The 19,470-nt window shown below is 46.1% G+C and overlaps 1 protein-coding gene across 2 annotated transcripts in view; it reads left to right on the top strand.

Annotated features, from left to right (window-relative positions):
• ADAM22 (ADAM metallopeptidase domain 22) overlaps positions 1-19,470 on the top strand; it is a 661,757-nt gene that overhangs the window by 397,695 nt on the left and 244,592 nt on the right. For both annotated transcript variants that reach the window (XM_030199706.1, XM_030199712.1), the window contains exon 10: positions 8,972-9,043. In XM_030199706.1, coding sequence (XP_030055566.1) covers positions 8,972-9,043 — 72 coding nt within the window. The remainder of the gene's footprint in view (positions 1-8,971; positions 9,044-19,470) is intronic.

Raw genomic sequence — 19,470 nt, 5'->3', positions numbered from 1 at the left:
TGTTAATTTTTACCCCTCCCCCCCTCTCGGCATCCCTGCACTGTGTTACATGCCAGGGCTGATAGTGTGAGCCCCAGACCCATGATGGCACCACATGCTGCTGAACCCCCCAACCTCCAATGACCAGCTTTGAATCCTCCCAACCCCCACTGAATATCCTTATAGATGGCCATGGCACTATCCGGATAGTGTTGAGCAGTGGCGTAGCAGGGGGGGCTGCCACCCGGGGCGGGGCGGTTCGCCGTTGCACCCCCCCCCCCAGGTGCAGCACGATGACATCCCCCCCCCTCGGTGCATCGACACTTCCCGACCAGCTCCCGCACCCTACCTTTAAAAAGAATAGCGGAATCCAAGGCGAGGCGCAGCGCCTCGCGCCTGCCCTGCACGTAAAAGAAATGTGGACCGTCGGGCCTTCCCTCGCTCTATCTGTCCCGCCCTTCGCTGACGCAACTTCCTATTTCTGCAAGGGCGGGACAGATAGAGCGAGGGAAGGCCCGACGGTCCACATTTCTTTTACGTGCAGGGCAGGCGCGAGGCGCTGCGCCTCGCCTTGGATTCCGCTATTCTTTTTAAAGGTAGGGTGCGGGAGCTGGTCGGGGGGTGTCGATGCGCCGGGGGGGGGGGGAGCTGGCAGGGAGCACCCCCCCCTGAGCTGACACCCTGGGCGGACCGCCTCTCCCGCCTCCCCTTGCTACGCCACTGGTGTTGAGGCAGAGTAAGTGGGTAGAGGGAGGGCGGAGCCAATAGTTATCCAGAAAACAGCAATATTCAAACCACAGTCCAGATAAGTAAGGGGGTCTTTTACTAAAGCTTAGCTCAAGTTATCTGCAGCAGGGCCCATGTTATTCCTATGGGCCCTGCTGCAGATAACTCGAGCTAAGCTTTAGTAAAAGACCCCCTAAATGAATAAAGTTAGGCAGGAAAAATTGTTCTCCTAACTTTATCTGGTTAGCTGTTTGGATTGTGGGCGCAATATTGCCGCTAATCAGATAACACCAGCACTGACTCGACTGCATTGCATGGATATTTAGCCTCAGCTGCAGTCTAAACACTGACACTGACTATCCGCATTTTATTTTGCTGACTGTGGCAGCTGAATATTGACCTATATGTATATTTATGAAAGAGAAGAGCTTTCAATTGCAAAATTATTTTCTTCTTCTAAAAATTTGTACCATCATACACTGAGCATTTCTTGCTTCTATAATGCATGCTGTATTAACTTGCTGAACCTTGTTTAGAGTTCATTGTTTTTTTTTTTAATATCACACCCATGTTTCTATTTTCCTTCTACATCTCAGATGTGATGACACAAAGGAGGTAATTTTATAAAGTCATTCCTGCGTGTATATGTAAATAACCTCTTTCAAAATACCAACTGTCGTAAAAGTACACGCCATGAGGTGTACTTTGCCAGTGGGTGTGTAGAGAGGGAGTTTCGGCAAATGCAGGCAGAATTAGCACACATGCGCATAGATTATGAAATACAGCGAAGATACTTATCTGTAGCAGGTATTCTGTGAGGACAGCAGGCTGATTGTTCTCATATGTGGGTCGACGTCCGCTTCGGCCCAGGAAACGGCAAATTTTTCACCAGCAAAAATAAATAGTTTTGCCAGAGCCTTCTGGCGTGTGAACTGTGCGCACCGCGCATGCGCGGACAACTTCCCGCCCATCGCGTGAGCATGCCCCCTCAGTTTAATCAAAAAACATATAAACAAACAACTCCAAAGGAGAGGTGGGTGGGTTTGTGAGAACAATCAGCCTGCTGTCCTCAGAGAATACCTGCTGCAGGTAAGTTTCTTCGCTTTCTCTGAGGACAAGCAGGTTGCTTGTTCTCACATGTGGGGTATCCCTAGCACCCAGGCCCACTCAAAACAATGAACATTGGTCAATTGGGCCTCGCAACAGTGAGGACATAACTTAGATTGACCTGAAACCATAAACAGCTAACTGAGAGTGCAGCCTGGAACAGAACAAAAATGGGTCTAGGGGGGTGGAGTTGAATTTTAAACCCCGAACAGATTCTGCAGCACCGACTGCCCAAACTGACTGTTGCGTCGGGTATCCTGCTGAAGGCAGTAATGAGATGTGAATGTGTGGACTGATGACCACGTTGCAGCCTTGCAAATCTCTTCAATGGAGGCTGACTTTAAGTGAGCCACTGATGCAGCCATGGCTCTAACATTATGAGCCGTGACATGGCCCTCTAGAGTCAACCCAGCCTGGGCATAAGTGAAGGAAATGCAATCTGCTAGCCAATTGGAGATTGTGCGTTTTCCGATGGCAACTCCCCTCCTGTTGGGGTCGAAAGAAACAAACAACTGGGCGGACTGTCTGAAGGGCTTTGTCCGCGCCACGTAAAAGGCCAATGTTCTCTTGCAGTCCAAGGTATGCAAACTGCTTTCGCCAGGGCGGGTATGAGGACGGGGAAAAAATGTTGGCAAGACAATTGACTGGTTCAGATGGAACTCCGACACCACCTTTGGCAGGAACTTAGGGTGAGTGCAGAGGACTACTCTGTTGTGATGAAACTTAATATAAAGTGCATGTACTACTAAGGCCTGAAGCTCACTGACCCTACGAGCTGAAGTAACAGCCACCAAGAAAATGACCTTCCAGGTCAAGTACTTCAGATGGCAGGAATTCAGTGGCTCAAAAGGAGCTTTCATCAGCTGGGTGAGAACAACGTTGAGATCCCATGACACTGGTGGAGGTTTGACTGGGGGCTTTGAGAAAAGCAAACCTCTCATGAAGTGAACTACTACAGGCTGTCCAGAGATAGGCTTACCCTCTACACGGTGATGATAAGCACTAATTGCACTAAGGTGAACTCTTATGGAGTTGGTCGTGAGACCAGACTCTGATAAGTGTAGAAGGTATTCAAGCAGGGTCCGTGTAGGACAATTAAAAGGATCTAGGGCCTTGCTGTCACACCAGACAGCAAACCTCCTCCATTTGAAAGAGTAACACCTTTTGTGGAATCTTTCCTGGAAGCAAGCAAGTCTCGGGAGACACCCTCCGAAAGATCTAAGGAGGCAATTTCTAAGCTCTCAACATCCAGGCCGTGAGGGCCAGAGACCGGAGGTTGGGATGTAGAAGCGACCCCTCGTTCTGGGTGATGAGGGTCAGGAAAACAGTCCAATCTCCACTGTTTTTTGGAGGACAACTCCAGAAGAAGAGGGGACCAAATCTGATGGGGCCAAGAGGGCACAATCAGAATCATAGTTCCGCGGTCTTGCTTGAGTTTCAGCAAAGTCTTCCCTACTAGAGGTATGGTAGGATACGCATACAGAAGGCCTGCTCCCCAATGTAGGAGAAAGGCATCTGACGCTAGTCTGTCGTGGGCCTGAAGCCTTGAACAGAACTGAGGGACCTTGTGATTGATCTGAGTGGCAAAAAGATCCACCGAGGGGGTGCCCCACGCTCAGAAGATCTTGTGGGCTACTCCTATGTTCAATGACCACTCGTGAGGTAGCATTATCCTGCTCAGTCTGTCAGCCAGACTGTTGTTTACGCCTGCCAGATAAGTGGCTTGGAGAAACATGCCGTGACGGTGCGTCCAAAGCCACATCTGGATGGCTATCTGACACAGTGGGCGAGATCCGGTGCCTCCCTGCTTGTTGGTGTAATACATAGCAACCTGATTGTCTGTCTGAATTAAAATGATTTGGTTGGACAGCCGATCTCTGAATGCCTTTAGAGCGTTGCAGATCGCTCGCAGTTCCAGGAGGTTGATCTGAAGACCTTTTTCCTGAAAGGACCAAGCTCCTTGAGTGTGAAGCCCATCTACATGAGCTCCCCACCCCAGTAGGGATGCATCCGTCTTCAGCACCTTTTGTGGCTGAGGAATTTGGAATGGACGTCCCAAGGTCAAATTGGATCAAATCATCCACCAAGGGAACTCCGAAAGTCGGTGGGCAGTTGGATTACATCCCCTAGATCCCCCACAGCTTGATACCACTGGGAAGCTAGGTTCCATTGAGCTGATCTCATATGTAGATGTGCCATGGGAGTTACATGAACTGTGGAGGCCATGTGCCCCAGAAGTCTCAATATCTGCCGAGCCGTGATCTGTTGAGACACTCGAATCATGGGCACCAGGGACAGGAGGTTGTCTGACCTTGCGTCGGGAAGATAAGCTCGAGCTGTCTTTGTGTTCAACAGAGCCCCAATAAATTCCAACTTTTGTACTGGGGTGAGATGGGACTTGGTGTAATTGATCACGAAACCCAGTAGCTCTAGAACCTGAATAGTCATTCGCATGGACTGTAGAGCGCCTGCCTCTGAGGTGCTCTTCACCAGCCAATCGTCGAGATAAGGGAACACATGCACTCCCAGTCTGTGTAGCGCTGCTGCTACTACCACCAGACACTTTGTAAACACTCTGGGCGCAGATGCCAGATCAAGAGACAATTCACGATACTGAAAGTGCTGAGTTCCCAGCTGAAATTGCCTTACGATATTTGCTTGTTTATAATAACATCATGCTTTATCACTATCATGTAACCCAAGATCCTTATGCAATACTAAATGTCTATTTTCTTATGTATTTCCACTATTCATGATGTAATGTAAGCCACATTGAGCCAGCAAAAAGGTGGGAAAATGTGGGATACAAATGCAATAAATAAATATCGAGATATGTGTGTAAGCATCCTTTAAGTCCAGAGAGCATAGCCAATCATTCTCCTGAATCATGGGAAGAAGGATGCCCAGGGAAACTATCCTGAACTTTTCTCGGATCAGAAATTTGTTCAGGCCCCTTAGGTCTAGGATGGGATGCATACCCCCTGTCTTTTTCTGCACAATGAAGTACATGGAATAGAATCCCAGCCCTTCTTCCCCTGGTGGAATGGGTTCGACTGCTTGAGCCTTTAGAAGGGTGGAGAGTTCCTCTGCAAGTACCTGTTTGTGCTGGGAACTGTATGAATGAGTTGCCGGTGGGCAATTTGGAGGTTTGGATTCCAGATTGAGGGTGTATCCTAACCGGATTATTTGAAGAACCCACCGGTCGGAGGTTATAAGAGGCCACCTTTGGTGAAAAAATATCAACCTCCCTCCAACCGGCAAGTCGTCCGGTATGGACACTTTGATTGAGGCTGTGCTTAACTGGAGCCAGTCAAAAGCCCATCCCTTTCTTTTGCTAGGGAGCAGTATGGGCCTTAGATGCACACTGTTGACGAGAATGAGTGCTCTGGGGCTGAGCCTGGGCAGGCTGCCGAGAATCAGGAGTGTACCTATGCCTAGGATAGGAATAGGGAGCACTCCTCTTCCCCCCAAAATACCTCCTAGATGAGGAGGCAGTAGCAGAAGGCGCCCGGCGGGAGAGAGAATCCATAGCATCATTATGCTTCTTGATCTGATCAACAAGATCCTCTACTTTTTCACCAAAAAGGTTGTCCCCCTGGCAAGGAACATCCGCCATTCGCTGCTGGACCGAATGATCCAGGTCAGAGACACGCAGCCATGAGAATCTGCGCATCACTATACCCTGAGCAGCGATCCTGGATGCTACATCAATAGTGTCAAATGTACCCCTGGCCAGAAACTTTCGACACGCCTTCTGCTGCCTGACCACCTGGCGAAAAGGCTTGGCCAGCTCCATAGGGAGTGCATCAACCAAACTTGACAGTTGCCATATCGAGTCCCGCAAGTGCATGCTCATGAAGAGCTGGTATGACTGAATCTTGGCGGCGAGCATAATGGCCTGATACGTTTTCCTCCCAAAAGAATCAAGAGTTCTAGCTTCTCTGCCTGGGGGTGCCGAAGCATAGTCTCTAGTACTCCTGGGTCTCTTGAGGGCAGAGTCCACCACCATGGAATTGTGGGGTAACTGGGACCTCATCAATCCAGGTTCACCATGGATCCGATACTGGGATTCAGCTTTCTTCAGGACCACAGGGCCAGACAGAGGGGCCGACCAGTTTCGCATAAGGACTTCCTTCAGTACCTTATGCATCTCAGCCCTGGGCTCATCCTCAACCTCCACAGGGAAGGGAATAGCCGTAGCCATTTCCAAGACAAAAGAGGAAAAAGACAGACTCTCCGGTGGAGATAGGCTCCTCTCTGGCGGAGGGGAAGGATCAGAGGGAATCCCATAAGACTCATCAGAAGAAAAGTACCTGGGATCTTCCTCTGACTCCCATGAATGCTCCTGCTCAGTGTCGGATAAAGCCTGTGTCAAGGTACTTCAACACTGAACCTGCCTTGACGCTGAGGAATAATATCCTCTATGTCGATGTCGAGAGGCCGATGCCTGGTCCGACTGCGGCGAAGCTCCCTCCACCAACACCAAAGGGGAGTCGACCTGGGTGGCAGCCAACGCCAATGCTGCAGGAGGCACCTCAGTTGGAGACCTCACCGCAGGAGAAGGGCCAGACACCGCTGCAGCAGATGGTACAGAAGGCGCAAGCACCCCCGACACCAAAGTTGACTGACATAACAGTCCCTCCAGAAGTTCTAGAAACAAGGCCCGGATGCGCTCGTAGAGAGCTGCCATTGGAGAAGGCTGCGGGGTCGGTGGAACAGGTGGTGTCAGAATCTGTGGAGGCTCGGGAGCAGGCATCGGGCTGCTAGGAGACCGACGCATTGGCACCTCCTATATTAAGGGGGAGCAATCCTCTCGGCACCGACGCTTCTCGGGTGCCGACTCTCTTGACGCCCTGGAGCTCCCGGTACCGTGCGTTGAAGGAGAACAATGATGGTGCTTCTTTGCCTTCGCTCGACGTCCGTCATTGAGACTCCTCGGTTCCGATGAGGAGGACGTGGAATCTTCATGTCTCCTCGGGGCCGGTTCCAATGAAGGTCGGTCCCGGAGGGGACCTGCATAACAGGAGGCCTCGAGGCAGGTGGAGACCCACTCGACGCGTGACTGCTCCCAGCGCGAGTTGGTCACTCAGTAGCCATTACCTCTGCTCCCGACGTCGATGCTCCTGTCAATGTCGACACCGATGCCGCCGACCTCGGTACCGAAGTCGACGTCGAAGGACTGGACCGAGTCCCAAAAAGCTTTTCTCGTTGGGCTTCTTGAGATGCTTTTGTCCGTGTCTTCATACTACAAGCGGCTGGGCTATGGTCGGGTCCAAGGCACTGGATACACTAGGCGTGGGTATCGGTACCTGAGATGGTCCGGTTGCACCGAGTACAACGTTTGAAGCTGCTGGGTGTCTTCGATGACATGGAAGGAAAAACGGGTTCAGCGAAATCAAAAGACACAATTCTGCCTATTAAAAGAAAAAAGGGCACAAAAAAGAAAGGGAGAACCTGACCGGCTGCATCGAAAAACAAAGAAAACTTTAAAGGGTGGGCTAAACTAAGAATTTAGCTACGCGGAGGTTTTTGTTTTTTTAAAGAAAAAAATGATGAAAAATAAAGAAAGATAAGGAATGATAGATACAAGTCGTCAGACTCTTTTCCTGGGCCTTACGAGGAGCACAGAAAAAAAACCTGTCACCTCGTTTGCGGAGAAGAAAAAAACTGAGGAGGCACACTCATGCAACGGGCGCGAAGTTGTCCACGCATGGGTGCCAGAAGGCTCTGGAAAAGCTTTTTATTTCCGTTTCCTAGGCCGACGCGCATGTCGACCCACATGTGAGAACAAGCAGCCTGATTGTCCTCGGAGAATTTAATTTATGTGTGTACAAGTGCAAAGTACACACATAAAGTAGGGTGGAGGAGTGGCCTAGGGTTAGGGTGGTGGACTTTGGTCCTGAGGAACTGAGTTCAATTCCCACTTCAGGCACAGGCAGCTCCTTGTGACTCTGGGCAAGTCACTTAACCCTCCATTGCCCCAGGTACAAATAAGTACCTGTATACAATATGTAAGCCGCATTGAGCCTGCCATGAGTGGGAAAGCGTGGGGTACAAATATAACAAAAAAAAAAAAAGTATATGCCTTCATTTACACCACTACTTGAGTAGGTGTAAGTGATCACATCTAAAGTACATTCAAGGTGCATTATAAAATACTACTGTATGTGTTAGAGAAAGACAAGTAGGGACCTACTTGTCTTTTTATAATAGCACATCTGTACAAATCTCCCTATGGTGCCCTGCTATAACATTACCCTCAAAGTGTTCTTGTCAGAGAATCAGATTGCAGCTTTCGGAGAATATCATCTGAAGCTCTATTAGAACTGTCAGTAAGCAACCTGGGGAAAATGGATTATTGTAGCTGTAAATCAGTTTGGATATTGCTCCAATAGCATGAACACAGGTTCCAAGCCCTATTCAGCAGAAAGTTGTATTTTGTGGAATTTAACAAACCCAACTGAAAAGCAGGAGACACTGAAGAACTAAAAGAGACATGGAGAGGAGGAGTAGCCTAATGGTTAGAGCAGTGGAATCAGAACCAAGGAAACCCAGTTCAAATCCACTGTGGGTCCTTGTGCCTCAGGTACAAACTTACCCACCTGTTTACTAAGCCGAACTAGAGGTTGCCATGTGCTAATGCCGACACAGCCCATTCACTTTCAATGGGCTGCGCCTGCAATGTCGCACAGAAGCCACTAGTGCGGCTTAGTAAACAAACCTTTTAGATTGTGAGCCCTCTAGGAACAGGGAAATACCTACTGTACATGAATCTAACTCACCTTAAGCTGCTACTGAAAGAGGTGTGAGCTAAATCCAAATAAATAAATGCCAAATCCTAACGTACTGTGATTTCTAGCTGTATTTAATGAAGGTTACTCCTGCAATAGAGGTGTGGAGCAGAAACGAGCCCTCACATCATTATTAAGCCACAGCTTCTATTGTTAACATTTCATCTTTTTAAAGTAGTATTCATAACATAGTTAATAATGGGCATTCTGTTAAAATTTTGTTCTTCCTCTAATTAAAGCATAACTTAATTAAATAACAAACTGTATTAGTCTGTACATCTAGTGGGTGATGAAACGTTGCAAATAAAAAGAATTAAATAACAAACACACAAAAACATTTTTTGCTCTTACCCTGTTCTCTTTTTCAGTTTAAAAAGCATCGTCTATCAGTGGGACACACAAATAGTTTTTCTAAGTCTGTTGTGAACATAGCTGATTTGGTAAGTATTACTTAGCTATAACAAATATTGGGGCATTACTAAGCTGCAGTAAACACTAACATGTACTTACTGCAGGTTAAAAAGCACTACTGCAGGGCACGCTCAGGTGTCCCGTGATAGTTTTGGGATCGGTATGTGCTAAAAAATTTATTTTTTAGTGCAGGGTCAAGTCTGGTGGCAGAGAGAAGGCATGTACTGGGTTAATTAGTTAGTACAGCTACATCGCTGTGGTAATGTTCGTGCACTAATGGCTACATGCTAATGGTGACAGCACGTGGCCATTAATGGGAATAATGGGGCCATTTTACTGCCATGCTAAAAGTGGTCTCAGTGCATGGGAAACAGGATAGTGCTGGCCACTTTTTAGCGCTACTTAGTAAAAAGGCCCCATTGTGTTAGCTGGCTGGGGAGAGGGGATGTCTTTCAAAAGACCTGCATTAAAATTTAATTGCACATGAAAAGCAATATTCTTTACTTGTAATAGGTGTTTTTTTTTAATAATTACAAGACAACTCTTGTACAAGAAATATAGGGGTCTTTTACAAAGCGGTGGTAAGCCCAATGCGGGCTTATTAATTACCCAGTGTACCTGAATGTAACTCACCTTGAGCTACTACTAAAAAAGTTGGGATCAAATTACAAATAAATAAATAAATACTCCGGAACTACCACTGGCCCAATGCGGATGCTGGTGGTAGTTCCAGCTGGAGCGTGTGCCTTTTCTGGCGCTCCGGAATTTTTTTTTCTGTAGTGCGACAGTGATCGGACATTGTCGCATGTTGCCAGGTTAACGTAGGAGCCCTTACCGCCACCTCAATGGGTGATGGTAAGTTTTCCCTAACGCATGGTCATGTGGTAAGGGTTATCTTAACATGTGGCCATTTTGGGGGGGGGCATTTTATCCACTGCATTAAAAAGGGTCCTGGCGCGTGTGAAAAATGGCCCCTGCCGCTACCACAGGGCCTTTTTCCTGCAGCTTAGTAAAAGGACCCCACTCCTGCTTCAAAAGAAATCACACAGCACTCCAATAATGTATTTTCATGCAAACTTAACTTTACTGAACTTGCTACAAACAGCAGGCAAATAATGTTAGAACTCCTTCTGTACAGTAGGACTCCTGTTCATTTAAGACTGTGTTATTACAACCTCAATCCCTTTGTTCATGTCACAAACTCAAGGAAGGTGAGCCCTTGGAGCGCAACTGGAAAACCAGTTCGGCAGGCGAGTCATTTGGACTAGGCACAACACTAGACAGTGTACTAGGCTAGGCAGGAACCAGGAACAAGGCTTGACTCTGGCAGGAACTAGGAACACAGCTTGGCTAGAGCAGGAACCAAGAACGGAGCTTGGCTGGATCAGGAACCAGGAACAGGGCTTGGCTGGAGAGGACCCAGGAACAGGGCTTGTTTGGAGCAGGAACCAGAAAGAGGGCTTTCAGGAACAAGGCTAACAGGAAAAGGCTTACAGGAACAAGGCTCTCAGGAGCATGACTGGCTTTCAGGAACAAGACTCACAGGAACAAGGTTCAGGAATAAGGCTTTCAGGAACAGACAAACTTGTTGTGAAGGCAATGCATGAGAGTCCCAAGGTTCATTATAAAGGCCTCACTAATGATGTCACAACCTCTGGTGCCCAGAAATGAGGCTTGGAATGCACTGAGGAACACAGCAGGGCACCAGAGCAAGGTTAAGATACTGGGACATCAGACTGAGGCTTGGATAGTGTCTGGAATGAGGCTTGGAGAACAGGGAAACAAGCAGCAAAGTCATCACTGCAGGGAGAAAGCAGTCTGGAGAAGCCGTGGAGCCTGACCACCGGAAGGAAAGATGAGTCTGGACGCAGGGCACTGCCACGGCCATGACAGTTTAAACTTGATCTTTTTGGGAAAACTCAAAATGTACACATTTACAAAATCTCCTGTCCTTTACCCATTCCAGAGGCTGATAATAATATCCTCTCATCCCAGCACAACAAATATAAACCCACAACCTTAACCACTTCAGATCATTCCCTCCCCATTTCAGATTGTCTCAAAATACTAGGTGTTACTATTGATCGCAGTCTTACACTTGAGACCCAAGTCAACTCCACCGTAAAGAAAATGTTTCATTCGATGTGGAAACCCAAGCGTATAAAACCTTTCTTCCCAAGGGAAATTTTCCGTAATTTAATTCAATCGATGGTACTAAGCCACGTTGATTACTGCAATGGAATCTATGCGAGATGTAAAGAACAACTCACAAAGAAACTCCAGACAGCCCAAACACAGCAGCCAGGTTGATATTTGTTAAAACACGATTCCAAAGCGCCACACCACTCTGTGAAAAACTGCACTGGCTTCCAACCAGAGAATACATCACTTTCAAATCCTGCATCCTGGTCCATAAGATTATCTACGGTGAAGTCCCAGGTTACATGATTGACCTGATTAATCTCCCAACCAGTTCATCACGGACTTACCTGAATCTCCACTACCCAAATTGCAAAAGGACTTAAATACAAGACAACCCAAGTGTCCAACTTCTCTTACATAAGCACACGACTGTGGAACGCACTGCCACAAGCTGTGAAAACAATCTACGATCACCTAAAATTTAGAAAATCATTAAAGACTCATCTATTCAGAAAGACATACCCGATTGACCCAACTTAAATGCCTCAACTCTGCAACACTTCACTACCAAAGATCGTATTAAACATTATCAAACCCTTCTTACCTTTAACCCTACGTGCCTGAATCTTATCTTCCCTATTACACCATATCATCTTTTGTACTTGGCCCCTACCAGACTTGGTGAATGCCTTTACGGTACTATGTAAGCCACCTTGAGACTACAAATAGGTGGGAAAATGTGGGATACAAATGTAACAAATAAATAAAATAATAATCCAAGGCTGTTCCTTACTTTTCTTGTCCAGGTTCCTGCTTTGAGCTGAGTCCCCCCTTACCCACCCTCAGCTCTGACACCTTCACGGTTGCCACTTAGTGGGCAGAAACTACTCCTCAATTCAGTATGAGTTTATTTAGCTACTTTGGGATCCCCCTCTCCTTCAAGGGTCTTGGCAGGGGTACAGGCAACCAAAGACCCCTCTCCCCCACGTCAAAGCCTTTATTACTTCCAGCTCCACCTCCCTTGTCAATCAACTAACAAACCCACTTTCTTTCTGCAGTTTATTTCAACAACACACCCGTTGGGCTGGGCTTCCTTCCCACCCAGGGACAACCCACACTCTCTCCACAGTGACTCTAGGAAAAGCTGTCATCACTCAGTAATCCCCATATAATGGAGGATTATACTAGCATAACAGGTAAATTAAGTGCCTGTATTTCAGGCATGACTACCTATACCAGCCATAGAGCTGGTGTAAGTGCTAGCATCTAGATGACTCAAACATTCATGTAAATGGTATTCTAAAACTTACATGAATCACTATCAGGCTTATTTTCGAAAGAGAAGGGCGCCCATCTTTCGACACAAATCGGGAGATGGGCGTCCTTCTCTCAGGGTCGCCCAAATCAGCATAATCGAAAGCCAATTTTGGGCGTCCTCAACTGCTTCCCGTCGCGGGGACGACCAAAGTTCCCGGGGGCATAGTGAAGGCGGGACTGGGGCGTGCCTAACAGATGGGCGTCCTCGAGCGATAATGGAAAAAAGAAGGGCGTCCCTGTTGAGCACTTGACCGACTTTACTTGGTCCATTTTTTCTTACGACCAAGCCTCAAAAAGGTGCCCAAACTGATCAGATGACCACCGGAGGGAATCGGGGATGACCTCCCCTGACTCCCCCAGTGGTGACTAACCCCCTCCCATCCTGAAATAAACAACTTTAAAAACTTTTTTTGCCAGCCTCAAATATCATACTCAGGTCCATCGCAGCAGTATGCAGGTCCCTGGAGGGGGAGGTGTGTGTGTGTGTCAGTGGAGACATAGCGAAGGCATGGACATCCTTCTTTTAAATATTTTGGACATCCTGAATTGCCCCCCCCCCCCACAGGGACGGCCAAATTTCAAGGGAGTGGAGTGGCCTAGTGGTTAGAGCACTGGTCTTGCAATCCAGAGGTGGCCAGTTCAAATCCCACTGCTGCTACTTGTGATCCAAAATCCAAATAAATAAATAAAGGGGGTGTCGGAGGCATGGACATTCTTCTCACAGAAACATCCATTTTGGACGTCCTCAACTGCCCATTGCAGGGACGGAGGCATAGCGAATGCGCCTAACACCTGGACGCCCTTCACCCATACTAAAAAAAAAAAAGACGTCCCTGACAAGCACTTGGACGTTTTCACCTGGACTTGTGTTTTTTTAAGGTTGTAGATGGCTATTATACATGCAGCTTGTCTGCGTGTATGAAGCCATCTTTGGCATGCGCAGAGCAGCCACGCATAACGCTTGGCTGCTCTGCACTGGCTTCCCCTCCTTAGGAAGGAAATCGTGTGCAAATGAGCTAACAGTGAGCAGATCATTTGCATGCGATTTCCTTCATGCATGCCCGTTCCTTTCCGAATCGCTAAGGGATCAGTAAGGGAAGGGCTTTTTCCGTTCAGTTAGTGCATCAGTTAGTCCCCTGCAGTGCCCCTTAGGGTGCACAGTTGGTGTTCTGGCATGTCAGGGGGACCAGTGCACTATGAATGCTGGCTCCTCCCACAACCAAATGAGTTGGATTTGGTCGTTTTTGAGATGGGCATCCTCGGTTTCCATTATCACCGTAAACTGGGGACGCCCATCTCTAAGGTCGACCATCTCAACATTTAGGTCGACCATCTCTAAGGTCGACCTAAATGTTGAGATTTGGGCATCCCCGACCGTATTATCGAAACGAAAGATGGCCGCCCATCTTGTTTCGATAATACAGATTTCCCCGCCCCTTCGCAGGGCTGTCCTGCAAGGACGCCCTCATGAAAACTTGGGCGCCTCGTTCGATTATGCCCCTCTGTGTGCCCCACCAAAGCTCCACTCACACTTCACCCATGCATATGCGCACCCTCAAACTATGTGCCCTTATAGGTGCCATGTTATAGAATCACAGGTAGCCAGAATATTGTTATTTAGATATGCTGATATTCTACTGTTCTTGGTGCCTAAATGTTGGCTCCCCCTTATAGAATTACCCCCATATTATCTTCATCCTTAGAGAAACCTGTACAGTTAAGTGAAAAAGTTATGTGACAAAGACAGGTTGGCCAGCACTGTATACCCAAAGGCACTATCTTGTGTTGAAGCCTGTACCAAATAGTAGTGAGCAATGAAGACATAAAGAGAGGACTAGGTAGTTACCTTGCAGATTGTAGTCAATGAGGCCATTTTCAAGAGAGCTACTTTATAGCTCTAATTTGATGAGATTTGACTTTGGAGTTGAGAGGAATATGCACTTGCTAGTAGCAGAATTGTATAGAAGAGGCCAGCTAGTTTGCTAAGGTTATTTTCATAACTGACCTCCCAGTTCTATTTAGATTAAATTAAATGAATAGTTGAGTTGTCTTCCTGAATGAAACTGTGCTGTTCAAGTAGCATGTGTGAGCCTGTTTACAATCTGGAGTATGAAGGGCCTTCTCTCAATTAGGCTTTGGACAGAAACTGGGAAGCACTATTTCTTGAAGCACTATTTCTTTCTTGAGCTAGAAAAATATTATTACCTTCAGTAAAAATTTAGGATGTGTCTGAAGGATGATTTTGTTCAGATGGACTTGAGTATATGGTTCATATGTTGCCAATGCCTGAAGCTCACTAACTTTCCTAGCTGACATGTAGGCATATTTTCAAAGCACTTAGCCTTCCAAAGTGCCATAGGTTTCTAAGGAACTTTGGAAGGCTAAGTGCTTTGAAAATATGCCTCCATCATGGTAGCTACAAGGGAGCGTACTTTCCAAGTCAAGAACTTGAGAGATGCTGCTTCTAAAGGCTCAGATGGAGACTTCATGAGTGAATCAAGGACTAGATTCAGGTCCCAAGGAAAAGGGGGGGGGGCTTTTGCAAAAGAGGTTTTACATGAATAAAGCCTTGTGATTGTGAGGCTGGAATATTATTTGTTGGTGAATGTTCAGAGCACTGAAATGAACTCTGATAAGAGAGGTTTGAAGTTCAAGATGATATAAATGGTGTAAATAATGCAGAATCCTCATAAGAGGCCATCAGTTGAATACCAGATGGCAAACCTTCTCCACTTGAAATCATACATAATATCTAATGGAAGGTTTTCAAGCATCTATCAAGATGTCTTGGATTGGCTGAGGAATGTCAAGAGTAGATGCTGGAGACTGCTTAATTACAGACTGAGAGCTAAAGACTTGAGGTTTGGGTGAAGGAATCAGCCTCTTATTGAGTGATCAGTGCTAGGAACTGAAGCGACTTGCGAGGAGGTAGAACTGTTTGAAAGAGAGAGAATCAGTTTTGTCAAGGCCAGTAGGTTGCTATGACAATCATTGCACAATGGCTTTGTTGGAACTTGTGCAGCACTCTTGGTATGAGTGGAATTGGAGGGTAGGTGTAAAGAAATGACCAAGTCAATGGAATTGTAAGGTCATCTGTTGCAAGACACAGGGGATAAGGAAGTGTGGAGCAGTAAAGAGGAAGCTTGGCTCTTTGCTGGCAATCAATTTGAGGTGTTCTTCAGTCTCAAAAGATGGACATCCACATGTCGGCTAAGCTTGATGGCTAGCTGGCATTGTGGGATGGATATGTAAGTGGCCTGTATCTGGATGGATCGGCTATTGCAAAGTCCTAGAGATGAAGCAAGTCCAAGCACCTTGCTTATTCACATAGAATATTGCTACTTAATTGTCTGTTCGAATCAGTGTGGAGGAGCTGTGAAGATGGTGAAGAACTACTCATAAGGCATGGAAGATTGCTCTGAATGCCAAATGGTTGCTGTGCAAACTTGGCTCATACCTTGATATTGTGTAGATCAGTCCTCCTCAATTCAGTCCTCGGGTCACAGCAAGTCACATCGGGTTTTCAGGATATCCGCAATAAATATGTGTAAGATAGTTTGCCATGCACTTCCTCCTTGGTATTCAAATCTATCTCATGCATATTCATTGTGGATATCCAGAACATCTGATGGTACTTGGTGTGCTTTGAGGACTGGGTTGAGGAAGACTGGTCTAGATGAGCTCCCTATCCTCCAGTCAAGGTATCTGTCATGAAGACTAACTGATGTTTCCATGGTGCAAAAGACACACCCACTGCTAAGTTGGGCTGGTGCATCCACCAGCTTAGGAGAAAGCAGAGCCAAGAAGGTGAATATATCAAATAATAAATAATATAGTATTGCATAGAGAGATTGAGAGCATTGATTCCATTGGAACATGAGATCCCCACTGAGGAGGTTATATTTTCAGAAGAGCTAAGGGTATGATGTGGACAGCTGCAGCCATATGTTCCAGCATCTTTAGCCCTTGTCGTTACCTTGATTGCTTATTGTATATACAGAACATGGACCATGAGCATTTGGATTCTGTCCTTTGGAAAAAAATGCCCTAGCCTGGGTAGTGTCCAAGACAACTCCTATGAAAGGGATGATGTTGATTGGACAAAGTGTGGATTTCTGGAAATTCATATGGAATCCCAGAGACTGAAGAAGTTGGATTGTTTTATGTGAAGCAGGGCTACTCAAATGTTTTGCGTGGGGGTTCAGAAACTTCCGCTGTCTGAAAGTACTGTGTGTATATCATGTCTCATGTTTTTTTAAATATACTTAATCATATAACTTTAACATTTTATCATAATACAAACATATAATCCTTTCCCCTTTCCCCTAAAGTTGTGGCTATGGCTGCTGGAGGTGGGTGAACCCATTCACTCACTCCCACCTGCCACCTCAAGCAGCTTCAGCTTCTCCCCATCATTTACCCACTTAGTCCCAACAGCACACCTTTAGCTTCTTTACATTGTCCATCCGCCCCAGCAGCAGCTGTGGCATACCCTTTGTGCTGTAACCTTTCAATCTCTCCTCCCCTCCCTTGAGTGGCTGCCTCTCTCACTTGCACGCCTAGCATCATCCCCACCCTGAGCAGTAGCTTCTTTCAAACCCCCACCTCAAGTGTTAACCTCTCTCAACCACTAACTTCTCTCACCTTCCCCTAAGGAGTAGCCATTTTCAATCCCTCATTTTCACCCAGAATAGTCTCTTACGTGACCCCACCCCACCCCATACAGCAGTATCTCATGACTCCACCATCCCATATCCTACAAGTTAGTAGTCTCTCTCATGAGCCCCTCCCCCTTTCTGCTACATACTATTCTGCACTGCTCAAGCTGGGCTGCTCTTACCAGGGCTGCTCCCCCTGCTATCACCAGGATTGCTTCACACTGCTGGTCCACTCCTACTGCTGCTGTTGCCATCAACTCCATAGCTGCTTCTTGCCTACTGCTGCTCCAAAATACTGCACAAACCCGCTGCTCCAAAATACTACTGCCATTGCTCCAATACCACACAAACTCACCACTGATATTGCCTTGGTCCTGCTCCTCGTGCGCTTCAGACACCCACTCAATGTTTGGTGACGTGGAAGACTTCCATTTACTGAGCAGATGCTGCTTTCTTGGCAGGCTAATGGGAGGCTGTCTTCCTTACAGACAATAATTCCTTGATGCCAATGGCACTATCACCCCCGTGGTCCACTTGGAAGGGCTCCAGGATTCAGACTGCAGTCTGCCATTTGAGTAGTCATGATGTAGAGGGTACACATCCAGTCCCTCTTTGTTGAGTAGAGGAAGAATTGTGGGAATGAAGGTCATTCTGAATTTCTCTTTTGAGCAGGTAATGGTTGATGTCCCTGAGACTGATGATAAGGCATAATCCCTCCTGTCTTTTTTGGAATGAAAACGTATCTTGAGTAGAACCTTCAATTCCTCTCCTAAGGTGGGAGAGGTTCTATGGCCTTGGTTTGGAGAAGTAAGTGGGTCTCCTCCTGTAACACTGCAAGGTGGCTGGAAGGAGGTTTTGTCTCTAGTACAGAGTGATCTGGAGGATGGTTGATGAATCTGAAGCAATAGCCATCCCAAATAATGGGAAGGACCCATGTGTCCGTGATGATTTTCTTCCAAGCCAATAGAAAAACTGTACTTTGCCCGCCACAGTTCAGACAGGGTTCATGTTTTAAAAAAAATGAACGTGAGGAGGTATTGCTCAGGTTGGGTAGGAGTCACATGCTTATTGAGCCTCTTCTTTTTGCCTAGGTTTAGGTGCTGCAGCTTGTTACATATGAGAAGAGGGGAAAGGGAAATGGAACTTGATATACTGCCTTTCTGAGGTTTTTGCAACTACATTCAAAGCAGTTTACATATATTCAGGTACTTATTTTGTACCAGGGGCAATGGAGGGTTAAGTGACTTGCCCAGAGTCACAAGGAATTACAGTGGGAATTGAACTCAGTTCCCCAGGATCAAAGTCCACTGCACTAACCACTGGGCTACTCTGCACCTTGTAATAGTGTGCATATATTGAATCACATACAGCTGGAGAGCAGATATTCTTGCAGAGAGCATAGCCCCTTGAAAAACTTTCATTTCAATGTGATCCATCAATGTAGAATCTTTGCATGGAGAAGTATTAGAACAATTTCTGCATTTTTTTGGCTTTCTGCGTCACTGATTTCATGCCTACTGAAGAGTGTAACAGCTGGACTTCATTAAATCCTGGAGATGTTGGACCTTGTACTTCATATCTGAGCATTTAGACTGGCTGAATAGAGAGTGAATTTTGTCACATGCAGACTTATAGGTCTTTGAGCATATCATATACCATGTTGTCTTTGGGGCTTCGATATATTGTATATTGCTTTGTAATGTAATATAGTTGCAGAAGAAGGATAAAATTTCTATATGCTTTATTGAACTGCAGTGGTTACCTTTTGTCTATTATACATGCTTTTAAATGGTGAACGTCCAGCTTATAGATTAGATCATTTAGAATTCACTCGCAAAATTAGAAATAGAAGATCTTGTTATAATTCATTTTTTGCTTGTCCCTCTATTAAGGAAATGAAGAGATTTAAACTATTTCACAGACTTCTCGCAGTTCAAGCATCTAGGCTTTGGAGTGATTTTTATCCTTGTTTCATCTCTCAGTTATTCTTTATTTAAGAAAAATGTAAAGATCTATCTTCATCTTTTCAAGGAATTTATTTAATCTAAATTTCCTAAAAGGTATTTTGATTTTAATCTAAACTTCCCAAGTGATTGTCTTGGTTCTTTTTTTTTAAAATATTGTAAACCACTAAGAACCTGGTGGATTCAGCGATATAGATATGCTTTGTAATGTAATGTAAAAGGTCAAAAACATCTGATCTGGGCTCCATTTCTTGCTGCAGGAGAATGGTTCTCTCTTTAGCCATCTTAGTGACATTGCGAAATGTCCTCATGTAGGGAAACGTCGAAAGTTGGACTTATACCGTCATATCGAAACATCATATCGAAAATGCCCCT

Source organism: Microcaecilia unicolor, chromosome 1 (assembly GCF_901765095.1).
Source record: "Microcaecilia unicolor chromosome 1, aMicUni1.1, whole genome shotgun sequence".
NCBI lineage: Eukaryota > Metazoa > Chordata > Amphibia > Gymnophiona > Siphonopidae > Microcaecilia > Microcaecilia unicolor.
This window is presented reverse-complemented; position numbering and strand designations above follow the sequence as displayed.